Source organism: Crocuta crocuta, unplaced genomic scaffold (assembly GCF_008692635.1).
Source record: "Crocuta crocuta isolate KB4526 unplaced genomic scaffold, BGI_CrCroc_1.0 scaffold73, whole genome shotgun sequence".
NCBI lineage: Eukaryota > Metazoa > Chordata > Mammalia > Carnivora > Hyaenidae > Crocuta > Crocuta crocuta.
Window position 1 is genome coordinate 1060858 of NW_027529443.1, and position 23426 is coordinate 1084283.

Consider the following 23426-nt stretch of genomic DNA (forward strand, 5'->3'; position numbering starts at 1 on the left):
CCCTTTCAGGCAGAACCTGCTGAGTGGTGTGCGCATGCGACGACCCGGTGGCCATCTTTACTGTGGGCCGAAGCCAATTGTGCCCGAGCCTACCTGCGCATGTGCAATCTTCCCCTCGCTTTCCTTTTCCAAGTAGCTTTGGCTAGAGCGGAGCCTTCCGCGCCATCTCTATGCGCCTGCGTACTGTGACCCTGCGCAGCCCGGGAGGCGGGTCTTAGCTCCAGGTGCGTACGGCGGCTGAGGTGGCTGAACTGCGAGGTGTGGGGAGAGGGCGCCGGATCCAGGTGTGGAGAGGGGCGGTGTGAAGGCGTGAAGAGCGGCTCCGCCCCTCTCCGGCCCAGAAAGTGGTTCCGGCGATCCCTGGGAATCTTGGAGTACAGGATCTGAATCCGTGGGGTGGGGTCCTCGGAGGGGACTCAGCGCCCCCTCCTGGGAACCGGCGGTCTCGTCGCGGAGACCGCTGGTGGAGCCTGATTGGTTGGAGAGACAATCCCAAACTCCTGGGCAGCCCAATCCCTTGGGGGAGGGGGACGCGAAGAGCCCCCCCGCCCCCCGGTTCAGTACTCCCGCATCTCCTGTCATCGCAGGGCCCCTCCCCTAGTAGCCTATGTCCCTTGTTCGGGGTCATGGAGACATTTCGGCCACCACGGCGGCGCCTCTGTCTGAAGAAGGGGAAGTGACCTCTGGCCTCCAAGCTCTGGCCGTGGAGGATACCGGAGGCCCCTCTGCTTCGGCCAATAAAGCCGAAGAAGAGGGGGAAGGAGGCCGGGAGGAGACCGAGCATGAGGGGTCCGGGGCTGAGGAGGTGCAGGGAGAAGCCCCCAGTGCTGAAGGGGAAGAGCATGCCACGGGAGAATCCGAAGACTGGTGCGTGCCCTGCAGTGATGAGGAGGTGGAGCTGCCGGCGGATGGGCAGGCCTGGATGCCTCCTCCCTCCGAAATCCAGCGGCTCTATGAACTTCTGGCTGCCCACGGTACCCTGGAGCTTCGGGCTGAGATCCTGCCCCGCCGGCCACCCACGCCTGAGGCCCAGAGTGAAGAGGAGAGATCCGATGAGGAGCCTGAGCCCAAAGAGGAGGAAGAGGAAAAGTGAGGGCACACCCTTAACACCTTGTTCCTGGGGCTTGCTTCCTTTGATGCCAGGAGGAAATTGGGAGGGGAGGTGGGGCCCTGGAGCATGGAAAGTGTTGGGATGGAAGGTGGGGGGAAGGGCCGGCAGGCTGGGGTACTTGGGGAGACCACCCTCACCCTTCCCTCTCTGTCCCCCTGTCCCAGACCGCACATGCCTACAGAATTTGACTTTGACGATGAGCCAATGACACCAAAGGACTCCCTGATTGACCGGAGACGTACCCCAGGTACAGACAAGGGGGGGGGAGGGTGAAGAGCCTCTACTCCCGCTGACCTAAAAAGTGACTCCCTAAAAGAGGCCTGTGCTCGGTGCCTTGGTTGCTACCCAACTTGCAGCTGCAGGAGCGAGCATTTCGCCCAGTGGTGCCTTCCTTCCAGCTTGGATAGATGTCTTACCTTCCTTTACGAAACTTTTCTTCAAAAACAATTCTATAATGCTTCCCATTCGTTTTCTCTCTGTCTCCCTAGAAGTTCAGGTCTTCCTGGTCATTCATTATTATCTAGATCCTCAGTCCTCTACTACTGTGTACATCTCCTAATCTGACCCAATTTCAGACCCCTTGTGCCTTCCTAGAATTTACCCTTAGAGCCATTCTTGATTTCTCTTTCCCTTACCCCAACATTCAAGCCAGCAGCAAGTTCCGTGAGCTCTGCCTCCACATTTCCAAGTTCATCTGCTACTCTGCACCTCCAATACCACACCCTCGTCCAAGCCATTAGCTCTCTCGCCGGGGTACTTGCAGTGGCTTCTAACTCGTCTCCCTGCTTCCATTCTCAGCAACTAGAATGATCCTATTAAAATATAAATCATGTCACTACTCTGCTTAAAATCCTCCAAAGGATTCCATCATTGGGGGAAAGAGCATGGCAAGAGAGAATCCAGACACCACAACCCCCCCACCCCAACTCTGCCACTCCCTGGGGCCCCCAAGGCTTCCACGGACATTTGCATTTAAATTAAGAGATCCAAGCCCCTCATCATGGCCTATAAGTTGATTCTTAGAGCACACCTTTCAGTCTCCCCCCCCCAGCTTTCTATACTCTTCTTTGAACAGACCTCCCTGCTCCTGCCCTGGGGCCTTTGCACTTGCTCTTCCCCTGCCTGGATACCCTTCCCTGGTCTTCACATTACTGGCCCCTTCTCATGGCTCAGACCTTCACTGCTTACCCCATCTGAGGCCCAACCCTAAACCTCAGAACCTCCATGACAGGCCTGGAAGTCTGTATGTTTAATGAGCTCCCCAAGTAATTAATTAGTAACATCCAGGCAGGCCTAGTGCACACCGTCTCCCGTCCACGTTTCTTACCTTCCTTTTCTCTAGGGAGCTCCGCCCGGAGCCAGAAACGGGAGGCTCGCTTGGACAAGGTCCTCTCAGACATGAAGCGACACAAGAAACTGGAGGAGCAGATCCTTCGCACTGGCAGGGACCTCTTCAGCCTGGACTCAGAGGACCCCAGCCCCACCAGTCCCCCTCTCCGGTCCTCAGGAAGTACTCTCTTCCCCCGGCAGCGGAAATACTGACTGCTGCTGCAGCTGTCGCCTTTAGGATGCAGGGTGTATGCCTGCGGGAACCTGGGCCTTCCTTCCCTCACCCAGGGGGCTGGGGAAGAGGAGAGACTCCCAAGCTCCTAACACCGCACCTTGCCAGGAGGAGGACCACCTTGCCAGGAGGAGGACCACCTTGCCAGGAGGAGGACGTGTGTGTATTTGTTTTCTGTTGAACATCTCTTTGGAGAACCGGGGCTGAATTTTCTGAGTCTAAAATAAAAACAACAATATTATCTTCTCTTAGGGGGTGGGCTGCAGCAGGAGCCCGGATAGTTGTAGAGAAGCGGAACCTGTTCGGCCTGATTGGGAAATGAAAGCCACATGGGGCAGAGGTGAACTCAGCACCTGCCCCTCTGACCCTTCCTGGTCCCGTTCCAGCGCCACCAGTTGGCTCTGAGGTGGGACGAGAGAGCTGAGAGGCTGCAGTGCCTTCAGCTGCAGCAGAAGCCGCCCAGAGGAGAGAGACAGAACCAGCTGCGAGGGCCCTTTAAAAGGCCAGGCCCCACCCCCGCCCGAGAGCCTGCCCTGCCGGGAAGTGATCCCTAGGGCTGGGCCTGGGAGTTTCTCCTTCTGAGAGGTCTGGGTGTACTTCATACCCGTCCCCAAGCCCCAAACCAGTAGTGGGACCTTGTGTCCCTCAAGACTCTCCTAGTCCCTTTCTGCCTTCTAGGGCCTTGCTTCTGCCGGGGCAGGTAAGACATCTCTGAACCCGAGGAGGAAGAAGGTGGGTAGAGGCTTGGCCATGGGAGGTTTTGCTTTCCTTGTTGGAATTTTTTTTTGGTCTTTTGAAGTTAAAGGCAGATCAGCTCGTTACCTGGCCAACGCTCCCCCACCCCCAAAAATCGCAGGCCCCTTGACTTAAGGCTCCCACATCAGAAGTTAGGGCAGAGGCAGGTTGGGTCCATTCACACTTCTCCCCTCCTGGATCCTTTCTGTAGGCCTCTGCTTCTTCCTCCTTAGGGACCTTGGCTCTGGCCTGTCCTCTTCTGAGCTTTTAGAAGGTGATTCCTGCCCCCCCACCCTGAGATCCTTCATCTCTGCCAAATGTTGAGGATTTCCTACAGCCTCACTTAAGGCTATGCCAGTCATGATCCTAGCACACCATTTGGGAAGTGGTTAGCAAAGCAGTCTCAAGGTAGGCTTGGGGGTTGCTCTCTCGTTTTCTCTTTCAGTGTGGGGGAGGGGGGTGGAATCAAGAAACCGGAAACTCATTTAGACCCGCCAGCCTGTGATTATGGGGATCTTAGAGCTGGCTCTCAGGAGTGAAGTATGGGAAGGGTGGGGGGTGGTAATTGAGCCAGATGTCCCCTGTGTTGTCTGCTCCCTGCCTGGGTGGTCCCCTGGGTCATGAGGAGGGAAAGCTGGTTACATGGGGTGCCAGTCAGTGGGCTCCCTGGAAACTCCTGCCTGTTTGTGCCCTTGGCTAACAGAGCACCCAGCCTGACCCCAGGTGAAGCATTCTGGGTGGGGCCGCTCTCTGGCCCGGAGACCTGATAAAGCCCAGAGAGCGCCACCCAGAGTGGATGGCCCAGGCACAGCCTGAGGGCTCCAGGGTAACTCAGGCCTCCATGTTGGATGGAGGCGGTCTTCCCAGGTCTCCCCTCCCCTTGCAGAAGAGTCACCTGTGAAGTGCCCTCGACAGGTCCCCGGGGAGAATAATCAGCCCCACCCGGGTCCTAAGTTCTCGTTCTGTGCTTCCTGCTTCAGGAGCTCTGCAGCAGCGATACTAGGCTGGGTTCTGGCTCTTGTCCTCTGATCATTGCGTGATCCTGAGCAATATCGTTAACTAGTCGAGGTTCTTGTGAGGATTAAATGAATGGTTTAAAGGCACCTAACACAATGCCTGGCACTGTTTAAGGTCTTAAGAAGTGGGAGCTGTTATTTGTGGGGTGGAGGTGGGGGGCTCTTGCCAAAGATACACATTCTAGAGTCTCCTGGAAACTTTGGTGCAGTGGGGCTGGAATCCGCATGAACAGGAGCAACACTCTCAGCCGGTTCCTATGAAGGAGCGAGTTTAGGAAACATTGGTCTAGATCAGGGGTTCTGAAGCCTGGCTCCTGGGTCACCTCTCAACTGGGCAATCTTCACCTGCAATGAGTGGCATTAACTGGCAGCCTCCTGGAGGTAGGATGAAGATAGGGCAAGGAGCACCCTGAGCTGGCAGAACTGTTCTGTCCCCAACGAGGCCACCAAGCTGCTTCTCCTTCCACAAGGTGGTTGAACTGGAGCTCAGATAAGACTTTCCTAGGAAGGAGAGTTCCTAAAACGTGGCTCTTAAACATGATTGGTGTGAGACAAATTCTCAAGAATTTCCACTCTAGTCCCCTGTAGTAGGAAATAATGTCCCTAACCTGAGAAGCTGGTAAATAAACAGCCTCTGTGCAGTTCCTGAGAATGTGGCTCTTGCATTCTCCAAAGGCTAGAATGTTTGCACAGGGAAGCTGCAAAATAAACAGATGAGCCCCTATTTATGCTGAACATCCTATCCTGTACATGTTCCTAAACGTTAGCTTGATAGGGACGATGGTGGCAGGCTGAGTCACCGACCTCTCCTCCAACTTCCGGCCTGCTTGGGGCAGGGGGGCTTGTGTTGGCTTGGGGGCTCCTTGGACCTGGCAGCGGATGGGTCTGGAGAGGGACAAACTGAAATGGCCCGCCCTTCAGTCCGTAATCTGAGCTCTTTAGTCTCCCTCCTTCCAGCCACCCTTTGAGCTCTTCTCCTCTGCCCAAGAGACATCATGTGGTCACTAATCTCTTTAGGCCCAGGAAACAGTCCCTCCTTTCTCAGTCTAGAAGACTAAGGCTCAGAGCTAGCAAGTGGCCCAAGATTGACCGAGCTCAGTCTTTGCCGCATATTAGAGTCAGTGGGAGAGATTTTAAATCTGTCAATGCCGGCACTGCACCTCAGGCCACTGATGTCAGAATCCCCAGAGATCAGTGGTTTTCAAAGACCTCCAGGTGACTCTCAAGTACAGCCAGGACTGAGAGTGGCTGCTTGAGGCCGGAGATGCTGGTACTTTAGCATGTGCCCAAATCACAAGCGATCTGATTAAAATGCCGGCTGATTGAGCAGCTCTTGAGTGGGGCCTGAGAAGCCCCCTTACTAACAAGCCTCAGGTGATGCCAAGGTTCCTACAGACCAGTACACTGTAAAGCTGGTCACTCGGACATCTACTGTTTGAGTCACTTTGCCAAGCGCTCGAAGTTGACCCTGAAGATCTCTGACTGTGACCAGAGAGGCTCATTAAGTTTTGCTGTAGTGTAAGTTTACTTTTGAGCCAAGACACTGGTCAAGAGCTGCCTCTTAACTAGGGGATGAACCCAGCTTCCACCTACAGGTTTTGTTCTCTGCCCTTCCGCCCACTACCCCTCCTTTCTTCGTGGGTGTGGTGCAGCGTCTGAGACTTTGGGCAACAGCTGACTGATTTGCACAGGAGCTTCGTGACATGTGGGGGAGGTGTGATCGGACCAAGTTGGGCATGCGCCCAGATGCTAGAGCAGACTAGGGGGCAGGTCCTGGAAGCAGGCACTGAAGGGAGGGGCGGGTGGATTTGGGGTGCTGGGGCCAAACCCAAAGTCTGGGCAGGACCTTCCAAAGGTCAACATCATCCTTAACCACTGTTTTTTGAGGGGCCCACGTTAGTGGAAAGACCATGTTCTGACTATACATGTCATCTGGTAAACCACAAAAGTATAAATCTGGGACTTGTCACAAGCACGCTGCCTGGGTCGAGTGGTTTTCCTGGCTCCCTGGAGAGGGCTTACATCGAGGCTCCTTTTTTTTTTTTAATTTATTTCTGAGACACAGTGTGAACAGGGGAGGATCAAAGAGAGAAGGAGATACAGAATCTGAAGCAGGCTCCAGGCTCTGAGCTAGCTGTCAGCACAGAGCCCGATGTGGGGCTCGAACCCACCAACCGTGAGATCATGACCTGAGCCAAAGTCGGCCACCTAACCAACTGAGCCACCCAGGCACCCCTCAAGGCTCTTTTTTACAGAGAGCGAGAGGAAAAAAGCAGAGTCTCTTCTTGGATGAATAGCAGGTGGTCTAGGTAGAAGGCACAGCTTTAGGGCATGCTGAAACCAGGGCTTGGCTTTGGGATGAGGCAGAGGCCCAGCCAGATCAGCTCAAAGGAGGACTCTCAGCTGAGTCACTGAGCTGGGCGAGGCTCTCAGCCCCCCTGACTGGGCCCAGCTGGGATGACAGATGGTGGCGAGGCCGCAGCCATAGGGAGTGGGGGATTGTCCAAAAAGGAGCCATTGGAGGCTGTTCCTGGGGCCTGCTTCCCAGCCCTGCATGGCCTAGAGTTCAGATCTTCCCTGGGAGGGGGGGTGGGGGGTGTACCTCATGGAGCCCTGTCCACACCTCCGCTTATAGCCCCAGCCCTTCCTTTCCCCCATCTGGCTTCCTGGCCAGGCTTCCACCCTGCAGAGAACTTGGCACAGAAGCAGCTGGAACAGGCTTCCCTTGGCCTTCAGATGGCCCTTCTTTGCTGTTCTTCTAGCCCCACAGCTGGGGCGCCACAAGACTTGCTGCCTTTCTGACCAGTCCGCAAGGGGGGGTTAAGGCCAGGTGGGTTCAGGAGCCTCTGGTGCCAGGCCACATCCCCTAACTGATTAAGGGAGCTGAGCCTCTGGCTATTCCTGCCTCAGCAGTAACATAGTGCCTCCGAAGAGACGGGCTCTGTTCCAAATGATGATTACCTCAGGCCTCATAACTCGGGTAGATGCCCTATCCGTTCACAGTTCACAGGCCAGGAAATGGGTATCGGGAGGGCAATGGACCCAGCTGAGGTTACTCCATCCAGTAAGGGGTGCAGGCGGTCCCCGCTCCTGGGGGCTCTTCAGGGCCTTCCTCAGGGAGCCACTTTGGAAGCACAGTGGCTGGCTGAGCGGGACTGGGCAGTCGGGAGGAAGGAAGGAGAAGGTCAGGTTGTGATAAAAGCGAGGAGGAGAAAGGATCACGGAGAGCAGAACTGCAGCCCCTGTATTTTCAGACACTACCCGAAAACAACAGAAGAGGGAGCTCTGACGTTAGAAAAGCCACTCGTACAAGTTTAGAGACATTAACTTCACAAAACCCGGGCAACAAAAAAAGTATCAAGGTCAAATCCCATACAAAGTTGCAAGACAGCGGAAGAACATTCCTTTGGTGTAGAAAGTGTCCTAGGAAGACAAGTCAAAGCTGTAACCTTTCAGAAATAGGGGAAGACATTAAGGAAACAGTACAAGGCAGGGAATCTGAGCTATAAGACGGGGCAGTCTGGCTGAATCTGTGCCCCTAACCACTGTCCCGTGCTGCCACCAAGCATTCCACTGGGATTCTCATCCCAATAGTACCACTGATGTGCTGCATGGCCTCGAGTGACCCATAATCTCTACCTGGGAATCAGCTACTTAGAGCCACACTGTAATGTGGGATCAACCAGCCTTATTTGGCCACTTTTTTTTTCTTTTTTTGAGAGAGATCACGAGTGGGAGAAGGGCAGAGAGCGAGCGAGCACGCGTGCGAGGGAGACAGACACAGAATTGGAAGCAGGCTCCAGGCTCTGAGCTGTTAGCACAGAGACTGACACGGGGCTCGAACCCATGAACTGCGAGATCATGACGTGAGCTGAAGTTGGCCGCTTAACCAACTGAGCCACCCAGGCGCCCCTTATTTGGCCACCTTAATGGAAATTTAATATTTAGTAACTGAGGACCCAGTTACACCAGTCACATTGCAAGTATTCGGTAACCACCTGTGACCAGTCCAAAGGGCTCAGATTTAGAATATGTCCATCATTGCAGAAGAATCTATTGGATGATGCTGAGTTAGAGAGTTTTAAGTAGGAGCTGGGCAGGTGATGTGAGTGCAGTGGCCCAGGTAGAAGACGCGGGGACTGTGGTAAGCGGGAGAGCTTGTGCCCCATCTACAGGCAGCAGCTACGACTTGGCCCTAGCCAGTTTTGCTAGGTGGGAATGTAGGGTATAGCTCCTAATTCTTCAAGAGAAGCAGGAATCAGGAGTTTGTGGAAACTCACAATTGCTAAACAAAAATTAATAAACAAAAATTTTACAGATTGTGTAGGTTAAGTAGAGCTCTTGCACCTTTCCCTGGCTTCTGTGATTTTGTGGCTTCTGCCTATTTCTCCTGTGGCAAGCCACTTCATACTCGCTTCTGCTTCTCACTCAGGTTAGAAGTTCGTGGAATGGTGTAGTTGAAGTGTCCCTCCTTTTCTGCTGGTGGCTTCCAAAATGACCAAAGTCTCAGAGGGCAGGGCTTTGAGTTGCCTAGTAAACTCGGTTCCCCTTGTGTGACTCCAAGGGATATATAGTCCGAAGTCTAAGGCCTGCTGGGGGCAGGGACGAGGGTTTAGGCAGGAGGCATGACATTCCTGAACCACCCAGGATTCAGAAGCAGGTAGGATGGGGGTGGATGAGAAATGTACTTGTTTATTCCCTTTCCCTTCCCACCCACCCCTACCCACAACGTCAGGAAACCAAGAGTGACCACAGACCAGAGAGAACTGGGGAGGAAAGGACTAATTTGGGGTTTCTAATCCAGCTGATTCTATGGGAACACCAGTTCCGCCAGGGATCCCTCTGTTGAGAGGTGGCCCATGTCTAAATAGTTCATCCCAGATTGCTTAAAATGGGGTGGGGGGTGGGGGTGCAGACAGAGATGGTGCAAATATTCTTGGGCTGTGGACTACCATTGCAATACAGCTGGGTCCTTGGGGTCCCCTGACATAAAGGAGCCTGTGTCTGGAGGAGCCAGGGAGCTGCTCAGCCGCTGCTTCGCGCTGTGCTGATGAAGGCCACCTCCGGCACCTCCAGAATTTTCATCTAAAGCCCCTGCTGGTGCTGCAGGCAGCTTGGGGAGGGAAAGGAATAGGCAGGGAACACCCTGGGCTTCTGTGGTTAACCGTGTGAAGCAGTTCTCAGTAGGGATGAGGCCTGGACGGGCTGTGTGGCCTGGGTCAGGAGAAGAAAGGAAGTGGCCAGCATGGGACCAGAAAGGGTGAGATAATGCGAGCTGGAGGAGGAAAGTCCCACTCCCCTTTCCCCAGCCAGTCCTCTGGCTGGTGCCGACCTTGTGCCAGGCCTTCTGTGCTCATCTTGCTGTCTCTTCTCCCCACCCGTCTGTCGCCCTGCTGCCCTGGGCTCAGGAGTCACCATGGCAACCGAAGAGTCCATCATCCGCATCCCCCCGTACCACTACATCCATGTGCTGGACCAGAACAGCAACGTGTCCCGCGTGGAGGTCGGGCCGAAGACTTACATCCGGCAGGACAACGAGAGGTTGGTGTTGGGACTGGGCCGTGGGGTGCCTGTTGGTCTTGCTGGCCTGCTCCTCCGTCTGCCTCCTGTGCCCAGGCAGGTTTGGCCCTGGGTCGGGTGACGCTGTCTCTCCCATTCGCTGTCCCCTTCGGAAGTGGGAACAGGGTCCTCTGGGTCCTCACACTGCCTCTCATCCTCCTACAGGGTCCTGTTTGCCCCCATGCGCATGGTGACTGTCCCCCCACGCCACTACTGCACCGTGGCCAACCCGGTGGCCCGCGATCCCCAGGGCTTGGTGCTATTCGACGTCACAGGGCAAGTACGGCTCCGCCACGCTGACCTAGAAATCCGGCTGGCCCAGGACCCCTTCCCCCTGTACCCAGGGGAGGTGCTGGAAAAGGTACCTGGCTTGCCTCCTCTATAATCATTCTGCCTGTTCTGCCGCCTGGTCCTAGGGCTCTGCACTGCCTTCTGGAGGGAAAACAAACTGGGGCTGAGGGAGGGGCCGGGGGCGACATTTGCTGGTTCTCACCAAGGACAAAATCACTGCTTCCTTCCTTCTTCCTCGCATGCCCTCAGCATACCCGCCCCTCTTTTGAGAGCTGTCAGCCCATCTCCCCACCCGACCCTCCAGGCTCTGGAACCTGCTAGAAGCTCCAGACTGCTCTGGTGCCAAAGGATTTTGCCAAGTGTGAACGTTTCGTTCACTCAAACGGTGCCAGACTCTGGTGGGCAGTGATCACAAGGTGGACAAGACGCGTTGGGGCTCGGGTGCCGGTGGATGTTCCGCCGGAAGGCATCTGCGCTCGTGGCCCGGCCCTCCTTCACGTTGCCCTCAGGCCCTGGGCCCGAGCAAGTGGGCATCCAGCTTTATTTCCTTAACTGTTCTACCTTCACCTCCTTGCCATTTGACACTATTTGACTCTCGGCTCCCCTACTTACCCGTGCCTCTTGCTCCCCGAAGCCTCGTGGTGTGACCCAGGGAGCTCTGTGGCCTTCCTGCCCGCTTAGTGGCAGCCACTTTGGGAGAGAAATGTGTGCGTGTAGAGATAGAAAGTGATGAAGAGTAATTAGAATGTTAACCCTTGAGCAATCTGAGTGAGGCGCCTCCGGGAATTCTTTGTACTATTCTTGCAACTTCTGTGTAAGTCTGAAACTGTCAAAAGCTAAAAAATCCTCCATACTCAGGTCCTCCCTCAGATCTGCTCAGTCCCTCTCTGGGTGGGGAGTGGTGTGCGGGGGGCAGGGAGGGGGGTCATGGGGCACCAGTGTTCAAGGCTCCCTAGGTTCCCCAGCCCACAGCAGCTCATTCTCTCAAACCCCACAGCCTCGAGGCCAGGAAGGCCAGGGCCTCTCCCTCCTTGGAGTCCAATGCCCTGGAGATGTACCTTGTCCACCCTCTCTGCCCATACCTCTTCCCTTCTGGTCTCCACTGAGATGGCGCCTGCCTCGGGCCTCCCTCCCCGTCCCCTTCTTCTGACTCATGGGAGCCTCACTAATGTCCTTGCGATGACCTTGTCAATGACTTGGCCTTCTTGACCCTCGCCTCTTCTGTTCTGCTCCAGCCCCTCCCAGCGCCAGTCCAGTCTGGACCTGGTTATTCCCCCCTCCCCCACTCAGAAATTCAACCCCAGCCTCCTCGGTTATCATGCCCCTCAGAGCTTTTCCTTCTGTCTTCTGTCCCGCAGATTCTCTTCCTGGTCTCTCTTTCCTACACCAGCTGGAGGCTGTCATCTTAACACTCTGTTATGTGCAGGACCTATGACAAAAGCCAGTCCCGGATTGCTGTGACCCCAACCTGTCCTTTCTGTCCTCAGAGCTGGAGGGGGGGGAGGGCGCCTTCTTGGCCATGGGGACAGAACCACAAAGACGACAGTATTACAAGTAGCTCATTCCCAGGCCAGCTCTGTTCAGTGGTTCCCCTCCTTCCTAACCAGCTTTCCCTCCGCTTTTCTCTGCACGCCTCCAAATATTTATCATTTTCCACCCTTCTTATTTTCTATCCTCTTTTTCGATAGCATTTTATTTTTTTAAAAAACATTAAAAAAAATTTTTTTAATATTTAGTTTTGTTTTGTTTTTAATGTTTTATTTCTAGGAGAGAGAGAGAGAGACAGCGTGAGCAGGGGAGGGTCAGAGAGAGAAGGAGTCACAGACTGAAACAGGCTCCAGGCTCCGAGCTGGCAGTCAGCCCAGAGCCCGATGCGGGACTAGAATCCACGAACCACGAGATCATGACCTAAGCGAAAGTTGGATGCTTAACCGACTAAGCCACCCAGGCTCCCCTTAATATTTATTTTTGAGAGGGAGACACAGAGTGTGATCAGGGGAGGGTCAGAGAGAGAGAGGGAGACACAGAATCGGAAGCAGGCCCCAGGCTCTGAGCTGTCAGCACAGAGCCCAATGCAGGGCTCAAACCCATGAACTGCGAGTTCATGACCTGAGCTGAAGGCGGTTGCTTAACCAATTGAGCCACTCAGGCGCTCCTATTTAAAATGCTTCAGTGTTTATTTTGAGAGAGAGTGCGCATGCATGTGCACACGTTGGGGAGGAGCAGAGAGAGAAAGGAAAAGAGGACCCAAAGCCGGCATTGGGCTGACAGCCCAATGTAGGGCTTGACTTACAAATGGTGAGATCATGACCTGAGCCAAAGTTAGACACTCAACCGACCGAGCCACCCAAGTGCCCCTTTAAGTAACATTTTAAAGTTTATTTATTTTGAGAGAGAGCACACACCAGTGGGGGAGGGGTGGAGAGAGAGGGAGAAAGGGAATCCCAAGCAGGCTCCACGCTCTCAGCACTGAGCCTGACTCAGGAGTCAAACCCACAAACCATGAGTTCACGACCTGAGCCAAAATCAAGAGTAAGATGCTTAACTGACTGAGCCACCTGGGTGCCCCACTCACTCTTGAACAACTTTGCCACATACTTAGAAGTCCCGGCCATCTGACAGGATCTGGGTCTGTATCCCCTTTCCTTACTTTAGATCTGTGCTCCTCTCCTTTGTACCTGTTGGAATCTCCATCAGGTGGACCCGGGAACCTGGCTCCTCCTTCTCTTTTTTAAATTTTATTTTAATCCCAATGTAATTAACACACAGTGTTATATTAGTCTCAGCTGTGGAATACAGTGATTCAACAATGCCATCTACTCCCTACTCCTCAGGATAAATGTACTCTTTACCCCCTTCACCCAGTTCACCCATCTGCCTCTACCTCCCCTCTAGCAACTGTCAGTTTGTTCTCCTGAGTTAAGAGTCTGTTTCTTGGTTTGTCTTTCCCCCACCCCCTTTATTTATTTGTTTCTTAAATTTCACATACGAATGAAATCATACAGTATATCTTTCTCTTACTTCACTTCCCATTATGCTCTCTCACTCCATCCATGTTGTTGCAAATGGCAAGATTTCATTATTGTTATGGCTGAGTGATATTCCATTGTATATATACACTACATCTTCTTAATCCATTCCTCTATTGATGGGCACTTGGGCTTCCACAATTTGGCTATTGTAAATAACGCTGCAATAAACAAAGGGGTGCATATATCCTTTCGAATTACTGTTTCCATATTCTCTGGGTAAATAGCCATTAGTGTGATTACTGGATCATAGGGTAGATCTATTTTTAATTCTTTGAGGAACCTCCATACTGTTTTCCACAGCGGCTGCACCAGTTTGCATTTTCACTAGCAGTTCACAAGGATTCCTTTGTCTCCACACCCTCACCAATTCTTATTGTTTCATGTGTTTTTTTTATTTTTTATTTTTTAATGTTTTATTTCTGAGAGAGAGAGCNTCATGTGTTTTGTTTTTTTGTGAATATTTTTATTTATTTCTAGGCGCGCGAGAGAGAGACAGCGTGAGCAGGGGAGGGTCAGAGAGAGAGGNGCATGAGCAGGGGAGGGTCAGAGAGAGAGGGAGATACAGAATCTGAAGTAGGCTCCAGGCTCTGAGCTAGCTGTCAGCACAGAGCCCGACGCGGGGCTTGAACCCACAAACCATGAGATCATGACCTGAGCTGGAGCTGGACACTTAACCGACTGAGCCACCCAGGCACCCCTCATGTGATTTGTTTTGTTTTTTTGTAAATATTTTTATTTATTTCTAGGCGTGCGAGAGAGACAGCGTGAGCAGGGGAGGGTCAGAGAGAGAGGGAGATACAGACTCTGAAATAGGCTCCAGGCTCTGAGCTGGCAGTCAGCACAGAGCCCGACGCGGGGCTCAAACCCACGAACCGAGAGATCATGACCTAAGTGACAGTTGGACGCTTAACCGACTAAGCCACCCAGGCGCCCCTTTGTGTTTTCGATTTTAGCCATTCTGACAGGTGTGAGGTAATCTCTTCTTGTGGTTTTGATTTGCATTTCCCTGATAATGAGTCCTGTTGAGCATCTTTTTGTGTACCTATTGGCCATCTGGATATCTTTGGAGAAGTGTCTGTTCATATCTTCTGTCCATCTTAGATTATTTTTTGATGTTGAGTTGTGTAAGTTCTTTATGTATTTTGGACACTCTAACCCTTTATTGGATAGGTCTTCTCCTGTTCTATAGGTTGTGTTAGTTTTATTGGTTATTTCCTTTGCTGTGCAGGAGTTTTTATTTTGACGTAGTCCCAATAGGTTATTTTTTTGCCTTTTTCTCTTGCTCGGGAGACCGTGTCTACAAAAATGTTGCTATGGCCAATGTCAGAGCTATTACTGCCTGTACTCTCTTCTAGGATTTTTATGGTTTCACACCTCACAGTTTAGGTCCTTAATCCATTTTGAGTTAATTTTGGGGTATGGTGTAAGAAAGGGGCCAGTTGTTTTTTTTTTTTTTTTTTTTTTTTTTGCATGTAGCTGTCCTGTTTTCCCAGCACCATTTGTTGAAAAGACTTTTTTGCATTGCATACTCTTGCCTCCTTTACCGAAGATTAATTGACCATATAGTTGTGGCTTTGTTTCTGGGCTTTCTGTTCTGTTCTATTGGTTTATGTTTATTTTTGTCCCAGTACCATATTGTTGTGATCACTACAGCTTTGTACTAGAACTAGAAATCTGGAATTGTGCTACCTTCAGCTTTTTCTTTTTCAGGATTGCTTTGGTTATTCGGGGTCTTTTGTGGTTCCGTACAGATTTTAGGATTGTTCTAGTTCTCTGAAAAGGGCTATTGGTATTTTGATAGGGATTTCAATAAATCCAAAGATTGCTTTGGGCAGTGTGGACATTCTAAAAATATTTGTCCTTCTAATCCATGAGCATGAACTATCTTCCCATTTGTGTCTCCTTTAATTTCTTTCATCAATGTCTTATAGTTTTCAGGGTACAGGTCTTTCACCTCCTTGGGCAAATTTATATATTTCAGTCTCTTTTTTTTTTTTTAAGTTTATCTATTTATTTATTTTGAGAGAGGGAGAGAGAGAATCCCAAGCGGGTTCCACATCGTCAGCGTGGAACCCGATGCAGGGCTCGAACTCCTGAACATGAGGTCATGACCTGAGCCGAAGTCCAATACTTAACCTTGTCCCCCGACCTAGAGCTTCTCTTTCCTCTGCCTTTAATTTCTCCACTACTGATGCCTGTCTCTTGGCCAATAAGCATGCTCTGCCTCTTCCATCCTTCTCTGCCCTTAAAGGCTTACTTGTGGAAGCTTTTCATTCTAAAGAATGCATTCAGAAGGCTGTGAGCTCCTTCGTGACTTCCACCACCAATCTCTGCTCGCCATCCCCCAGACTCCTCTACTGTCATCCGTTCGGGGTCTATGCTTCCAGATATGTTTATGCATTAACATAAGTATATGTAAAAAAATTCATATTGACTATAACCTGTTTGCATAAAGCTATCCCTTGTCACTTGCCAGTGTATTTTGAATGATCTTCTGCATATTGTGACATATTGTTTTATGTCATTCCATATGATGTATAAGAGCTCAGCTATTTTCCTGTTGAGTATCATTTATGGTGTTTCCAAGTTATTATTTTTTAAAAACGTTTTGATGTTTATTTATTTTTGGGAGACACAGACACATGCAGGGGAGGGGCAGAGAGAGAGGGAGACACAGAATCCGAAGCAGGCTCCAGGCTCTGAGCTGTCAGCACAGAGCCCGACGCGGGGCTCAAACCCACAGACCGTGAGATCATGACCTGAGCTGAAGTCGGACACTAAACCAACTGTTGGCACCCCTGGTGTTTCCAATTTATAAAGAAAAACAGTGTTGCGACGAATATCCTTGTCTGCGCGTGTTCCTGTTTGCTGTTTTTTTGTGTGTGCTTCTAAAAACATTTTTTTCAAGATTTTATTTTTTTTATTAAAAAAAAATTTTTTTATGTTTTATTTATTTCTGAGAGAGAGAGGGAGACATGGAATCTGAAGCAGGCTCCAGGCTCTGAGCTGTCAGCACAGAGCCCAACGCGGGACTCGACCCCATGAACCATGAGATCATGATCTGAGCTGAAGTCAGACACTTAACTGACTGAGCCACCCAGGCGCCCCTAAATTTTTTTTTTAACATTTATTTATTTTTGAGAGACAGATCATGAACAGGAGAGGGGCAGAGAGAGAGGGACACAGAATCCGAGGCAGACTCCAGGCTCTGAGCTGTCAGCACAGAGCCCGATGTGGGGCTCGAACCCACGAACCGTGAGATCATGATCTGAGCTAAAGTCGGGCGCTCAACCGACTGAGCCACCCAGACGCCCCAAGATTTTATTTTTTTAATTAAAAAAAATTTTTTTTAACATTGATTCATTCTTGAGAGACAGAGAGTGAGCAGAGGAGGGGCAGAGAGAGATGGATACACAGAATCCAAAGCAGGCCCCAGGCTCTGAGCTGTCAGCACAGAGCCCAATGGGGGGGCTTGAACCCAGGAACCGTGAGATTGTGACCTGAGCCAAAGTCAGATACTTAACTGACTGAGCCACCTAGATACCCTTCAAGATTTTATTTTTAAGTAATCTCTGCACCCAACCTGAGGTTCGAACTTACAACCCTGAGATCAAGAGTTCCATGTTCTACCAACTTAAGCCAGCCAGGCGCGTATAGCATTTGCTGTTTTTTAAGAGTAGAAACTATTAAGAATTGCTGAGTCCCAGGATATGCACACGAAATTTAAATGTAAAAGTATGAACTTTTGTGACGGCCCTATCTATAAATCCAATTTCTAGCTCTTTACTGCTGCTGCTTTTCTTTCATACTTACTCTCTGATAACTGCTTGATGTCCTCTGCCCCATTTCCTCCCACGCCCCTGCATCTGGCCCCCACTCCCACCTCCACTGAACTTGGCTTTCACAAAGCCCCAAGCCCTCCAACTCCTACTCCCTAACCTGGATGGACATTCTGTGTCTCATGGGTCTTCTTAGCCACAACCATCGTTGACCCGCCCTCTTATGAAAACTTGCCTTTTGGGGCCACCTGAGTGGCTCAGTTGGTTGAGTGTCCAACTTTTGATTTCGGCTCCGCTCATGATCTTATGGTTCGTTCGTTCAAGCCCCACATTGGGCTCTGCGCTAATGGTATGGAGCTTGCTTGGGATTCTCTGTCTCCCTCTCTCTCTGCCCCTCCCCTGCTCTCTCACTCTCTTGCTCTCAAAATAAGCACTTGGAAAAAAGACACTTTTTTTTTTCCTCTAACCCCCCTCCCCCCGGTAAAACTTGTCTTCCTGTTACTCTGTGGATGTCTCTTTCCATCTTCTTAGATGTCTCGCTCTCCTCCCCTGCCCCACCCCCCCCACCGCCTTCAGCTTCTGTCCTGAACTTCCTGTGTGTCCTCTCGTGCTCTCGTGGCCTTGACCACATCGGCTATGTTGGAGACACCCACCCCCGGACTGTCGCCGGGAGCTGCCTGTTAGGAGGCTTCCTCCTGGACCTCCCACAGCCACTTCCTACTGGACATGCAAACCTGGCACTTTCCCTTCCCCGCAAATCTGTTCTCCCGCATTCCCCATCTTCTGTGGCGATACTACTAGGTACCCAGTCACCTGAGCTGGAAGCCTACAGTGGCGTGGGGGACAGACTGTAAGGAGACAAGGGTGGCAGCCAGGAGACAAATGAGGATGATCTTTCCGTTGTCCAGGCGAGAGATGTTGGTGGCTCAGGTGAGGGAAACGGCAGCAATAAAGGCAGACATACATTTTGGTGGAACAGAAATGATGATAGAGCAGATGTGGGGGGTGAAAAACCCACACACCCCTTCCAGAATGCTCACCTTTTCCTCTTCCTGCACCTTTGTCTCAAAAGCCAGCTCTTCTTTGAGCACCAGCTCAAATGTCACTTCTAGAGGGCTTTTCCTAACTTGTTCTAGATTCTTCCAAAGCCTCTCCCTTGACACTGTCCATGGTGTGCTTGAAGAGGGGGGTCTGTATCTGTCTTGTCACCTGCTGGGACTTCCAATCCCAGAAAGACAGGTTGTGTGTGTGTGCGTGTGTGTGTGTGTGTGTGTGTGTGTAGCCCACCCCTACTACAATCAGCCGGGTGCTGTGCCCATTGAAGATGCACAAAGAAGGACTTGCCTGCCTCCAGCCCAGCGTGTGGTCAGCGGGGAGAGTAGAGTTGCTCGGCCTTTCCGCGCTGGCCACTCCAGTCAGAGAAAGGAGCAGCAGACAGCTAAGCTTCACTAAAGACCGAGGTTCAAGTCATGATCCTGTTCCTCACTAGTTGTGTGACCTTGGGCATGTCTCTTCTAGCCTCTTTCCATCCTTTCCTGCCTCCCTCAGATCAAAGGGCAAGTGAAGTCCCACTCTTAGAAACATTTCTACAAACTTCTTTTTTTTTTTTTTAAATATTTTTATTTATTTCTAGGAGAGAGAGACAGCGTGAGCAGGGGAGGGTCAGAGAGAGAGAGGGAGACACAGACTCTGAAATAGGCTCCAGGCTCTGAGCTGGCAGTCAGCACAGAGCCCGACGTGGGGCTCGAACCCACGAACCGCGAGATCATGACCTAAGAGAAAGTCGGACGCTTAACCGACTAAGCCACCCAGGCGCCCCACATTTCTACAAACTTCTAAAAGGTTTGGATACTTGTTGCCGGGTTCCCCTTCCTGATGAGAGGAGGCATGATGGCTGGAGTATGGCGACTATCTTGTGATCAGGAAGCCATCCTGACGCCAAAGCCACGTGCCAAAACGTGCCTGTTACAGCTGTCCAGGCCTCCCACTTTCTTACTTTCCGCACTTCGCCGGGCACACTAGACCTTGAGGTGTTTCCCACTTTCCCAGCCTAGATTTCTAATTTCAGAACCACTTCGGAACACTTCCTACACAGGATCATGTGTTCTTGGCTCATTGGTAGTAGCTTCCTCTTGCTCGGGCGGCTGTCTTAGTTCTTCAGATGGCTTTGGGACGACCCCTACCTTGTACTTTCCACTTGATGGCTCTTTGGGGACCTGTCAAGGCTGATGCTGTGGACTCTGACCTCCAGGGTATCAGGCCTGACTCCTGGGGTCACAGTACTGGATGTGCCATGACCTCCCTTCTTCCCTTGTTAGGACATCACCCCACTGCAGGTGGTTATGCCCAACACTGCCCTCCATCTGAAGGCGTTGCTGGATTTTGAGGATAAGAATGGAGAGAAGGTGGTGGCAGGAGATGAGTGGCTATTTGAAGGACCTGGTAAGTTCCTTCCGTTGGCCAGAGGAACGGGCCCAGAGGCTCCTGGCCTTTCTGTCACAGCTCTGACAGCTACTCACCTCCAGCCTCTTCTTCCCTCCCCAGGCACATATATCCCCCGGAAGGAGGTGGAGGTCTTAGAGATCATCCAGGCCACAGTCATCAGGCAGAACCAGGCCCTGCGGCTGAGGGCCCGCAAGGAGTGCTGGGACCGGGACGGCAAGGAGAGGGTGACAGGTGGGGTTGACAAGGGGTGCTGATGGGGATGGACAGGCCATGCTCCGCCCGCAGGGTTGGGGATGGCCACTGGCAGTCTGGGAGGAAGGGCTTCCCTGGGGTCTCTCTTGTAAGCTTTCGGGGGCTGCCCCCTGCTGCCCACCTCCGTGAGGGCTCTCCCCTGCCCCCTGCTGTCATGTTGACATGGCTTCTCCCCCCCCCTCAAACCCCCACCCTTTTCCTTGCCCAGGAGAAGAATGGCTGGTGCGCTCCGTGGGGGCGTATCTCCCGGGAGTGTTTGAGGAGGTTCTGGATTTGGTGGACGCTGTGATCCTCACAGAAAAGGTCTGTGCTCTGGGGGGTTAAGGGACCCTGGGGTAGGGATCACTCTGAGTGGCAGAGAATGGTGACGGAGGACGTGAACGTGAAAGAGAAGCAATATTTCTAGGGCCACTAAAAAACAAAACAAAACGCAGAGGAGTTTCCTGAATCCTCCGAGAGGGTTAACAGGTCCTCGTGGGTTGGCAGAGGCTGGCGTTCAGGCCTGGGAGCACTTAGTGGCCAGTAGGGCGCCCAGGTCCCCCGAGGAAATGGAAGATCGGTTTCCCCAAATGCCCCGACCTCTGTCCACAGACGGCCCTGCACCTGCGGGCCCGGCAGAACTTCCGGGACTTGAGAGGAGTGACCCGTCGCACCGGGGAGGAGTGGCTGGTGACCGTGCAGGACACGGAGGCCCATGTGCCAGATGTGTACGAGGAGGTGCTGGGGGTCGTGCCCATCACCACCTTGGGCCCCCACAACTACTGTGTGATTCTTGACCCGGTCGGACTGGATGGCAAGAACCAGCTCGGGCAGAAGCGTGTGGTCAAGGTGAGTGCCTCCAGCTCGCCCCGAGGTCTGCTCTGGGGGGGTGAGTGCCCTTGCGTGGCAGGAGGCCCTGGGACCTCTGCCTTCCCTCCTCCCACCCCAGGTACGCGTTCTAGAAGCACCAAGCTTATCCTGGCTCCCTCTGTGTCTTCAGACACCTAGTTCTGTCTTTTGAGACATGGTCCCACTGATCTCCTGGTGGCCCCCGACCTCCGTTTCCACAGTTTCTTCTGGGAGCACCTCCCAGTCCTGCTGTTCTGGAAACCTTGTCAACTAACATAAAACAAACCTCTTGGTTTACGCTTCTCCCCACCCACTCCCTCACCTCTCTCTTACCCACCCTCCGTCAATACCAACTCCCTTATCTACAGGGATTAGCACACTTTTCTGTAAAGGGCCAGATCGTAGATACTTTGGACTTTGCGAGAACATTCAACTTTACTGTCGGAGCGAAAGCATGGACGGCTTGTAATTGAACGAGTGCCTCCCTGTTCCTATAACATTTTACTTCCAGAAACAGCCCAAATGTCTAGCGGTGGATCACAAATTGTGGCATATCCACACAATGGAATATCCCTCAGCTATAAAAGGAAATAAGTGTGTACTGATACTTGCGTACTAATGATCAGCGTGTGCTAATACCTGCTACGACATGGTTAACCATTATGCTAAGCCAAAGAAGCTACACATATAGAAGACCACATGTTATTTAATTCCATTTATTTTACTTTTTAAAACTGGGGGGGGCAGGGGAGGAGAGAAAGAATCCTAAGCAGGCTCCGTGCTCTGTGCAGAGCCCGATGGGGGACTTGATCCCGTGACCATGAGATCATGGCCTGAGCCGAAATCAAGAGTTGGATCCTCAGCTGACTGAGGCACCTATGTGCCCCTGTATGGTTCCTTTTATACAAAATGTCCCAAATAGGTATATCTGTGGTGATAGAAAATAGATTTGTGGTTATAGGGGGTAGGGATGGACGGAGAGTAACTGCTATTGAGCACAGGGTTTTTCAGGGTGATGAAAAGGCCCTAGGATTAGATCATAGAGATGATTGGACAACTCTGTATCTTCCAAAGCAACTGAATTGTGGACTTTAAATGGAAAAAATTTATGGTATATAGATTATATCTCAAATATACAGTTAAAAAAAGAAACGGCCAGATTTATTTGGCCCAACAACTGAGTTTGCCAATGCCCAGACAACAGCATTCCAAGGAAACAAGGCTTGGGAGAAATGAAGAGCAACAAGGGGTTCATTCTTATTTTTTTTTTTTAGCTTTTATTATTTTTTTAATGTTTATTTTTGAGAAAGAGTGCATGGGAGGCGCTAAGGAGGCGAGGGAGAGAGAATCCCAACCAGCTTCAGATGCAGGGCTCAAACTCCTGAACTGTGAGATCATGATCTGACCCCAAATCAAGAGTTGGACAGTTGGGGTGCCTGGGTGGCTCAGTTGGTTGAGCGTCTGACTTCGGCTCAGGTCATGATCTCATGGTTAGTGGGTTCAAGCCCCGCATTGGGCTCTGTGCTGACAGCCAGCTCAGAGCCTGGAGACTGTTTTGGATTCTGTATCTTCCTCTCTCTCTCTGACCCTCCCCTGCTCACACTGTCTCTCTCTCTCTCAGAAATAAATAAAACATAAAAAAAAAAAAAAAAGTAGGACACTTAAGGGGCCCCTGGGTGGCTCAGTGGGTTCAGTGTCTGACTTTGGCTCAGGTCATGATCTCACAGTTCATGGTTCGAGCCCCACATTGGGCTCTGTGCTGACAGCTCAGCGCCTGGAGCCTGCTTCCCATTCTGTGTCTCCCTTTCTCTCCCTGTCCCTCTCCCACTTGTGCTCTGTCTCTCAAAAATGAATAACCATTAAAAAAATGTTTGGAAAAAAAAAATGTTTGGATGCTTAAGTGACGGAGCCACCCAGGCACTCCCAGAGGTTTATTCTTAACTGTTGAGCTTGTGAGAGTCCAGGTCCTGACAGTTTACGGGATTTATCAAGGGCAGGTTTGACCAGATGAGATCTGAGGGCATTGGAGCCGCGTGGTTCAGATAATGCTTCACTGTATTACAGAGGGAACGTGCAGAGGGTGCTTTTGGGCTCCTGTCCTCATCACAACCCTGTGGCCGTAGGAACCAAAAGAGGTGCTATCAGAGGCAGCCATGACCCTGGGTGGTAACGGCTTCTAACCCCTTGTCTCTCCACTAGGGCGAGAAGTCTTTCTTCCTCCAGCCTGGAGAGAGACTGGAGCGAGGCATCCAGGATGTGTATGTGCTATCAGAGCAGCAGGGGCTGCTGCTGAGGGCCCTGCAGCCGCTGGAGGAGGGAGAAGAGGAGGAGAAAGTCTCCCACCAGGCTGGGGACCACTGGCTCATCCGCGGACCCCTGGAGTACGTGCCCTCTGCCAAGGTAGAGGTGGTAGAAGAGCGTCAGGCCATCCCTCTGGACGAGAATGAGGGCATCTATGTGCAGGATGTCAAGACTGGAAAGGTAATGGCGGAGGGATGGCCACCTTTCCTGTGGTGTGGCCGTGGTGGTGGCCTGCTCAGGGCTGATAGGGCAGGTGCGTGGTGAAGACGGGGGAAGAGACTTCGACAGCCTTGGTGGTGGCATCTGAGCTGGCCAGCTGGTAGGTATGAGGGCATTCTGTGGAGTATTTGCCTTCCCTTTGTCGTAAATAGCCAACCTCAAATTTGAGAAACCCCCAAGGGAGAAGATGAGCCGGATTTTAGGATGGGCAGAACTGGCCCCAATATAAAGATCTAACCGGGGAATGGCCTGGGGACAGCAAGAACCAAGTTCTTCCTCATTCCTTTATCCAGGTGG

The 23426-nt window shown here is 51.8% G+C and overlaps 2 protein-coding genes across 7 annotated transcripts in view; both read left to right on the forward strand.

Moving 5' to 3' along the window:
• On the forward strand, positions 1–2913 carry PAGR1 (PAXIP1 associated glutamate rich protein 1). Its single transcript, XM_077760389.1, has 4 exons — positions 1–224; positions 588–1089; positions 1276–1358; positions 2454–2913. Exons 2-4 carry the CDS (start codon positions 608–610, stop codon positions 2651–2653), a joined length of 765 nt encoding a protein of 254 aa, XP_077616515.1. The 5' UTR covers positions 1–224; positions 588–607; the 3' UTR covers positions 2654–2913.
• The window catches only part of MVP (major vault protein), a 26767-nt gene continuing 6031 nt past the window's right edge, over positions 2691–23426 (forward strand). The window contains exons 1-9 of one of the 6 annotated variants that reach the window (XM_077760382.1): positions 2691–2831; positions 2925–3012; positions 9832–9964; positions 10148–10343; positions 19403–19526; positions 19629–19760; positions 19990–20084; positions 20373–20609; positions 22809–23090. In XM_077760382.1, coding sequence (XP_077616508.1) covers positions 2691–2831; positions 2925–3012; positions 9832–9964; positions 10148–10343; positions 19403–19526; positions 19629–19760; positions 19990–20084; positions 20373–20609; positions 22809–23090 — 1428 coding nt within the window. Of the gene's footprint in view, positions 2832–2924; positions 3013–3282; positions 3405–3772; positions 3816–9831; positions 9965–10147; positions 10344–18806; positions 18927–19402; positions 19527–19628; positions 19761–19989; positions 20085–20372; positions 20610–22808; positions 23091–23426 lie in introns of those variants that run through there. The other 5 variants (XM_077760386.1, XM_077760384.1, XM_077760385.1 and 2 more) reach the window with 5 other exon arrangements.

What these genes read in the sequence shown, in the direction of transcription:
- PAGR1 (XM_077760389.1), top strand. Translation starts at nt 608, where the DNA reads ATGTCCCTTGTTCGGGGTCATGGAGACATTTCGGCCACCACGGCGGCG. An exon ending in AAAGAGGAGGAAGAGGAAAA is followed by an intron (nt 1,090 to 1,275) that starts GTGAGGGCACAC and finishes CCCCTGTCCCAG; the next exon opens with ACCGCACATGCCTACAGAAT. An exon ending in TGACCGGAGACGTACCCCAG is followed by an intron (nt 1,359 to 2,453) that starts GTACAGACAAGG and finishes CCTTTTCTCTAG; the next exon opens with GGAGCTCCGCCCGGAGCCAG.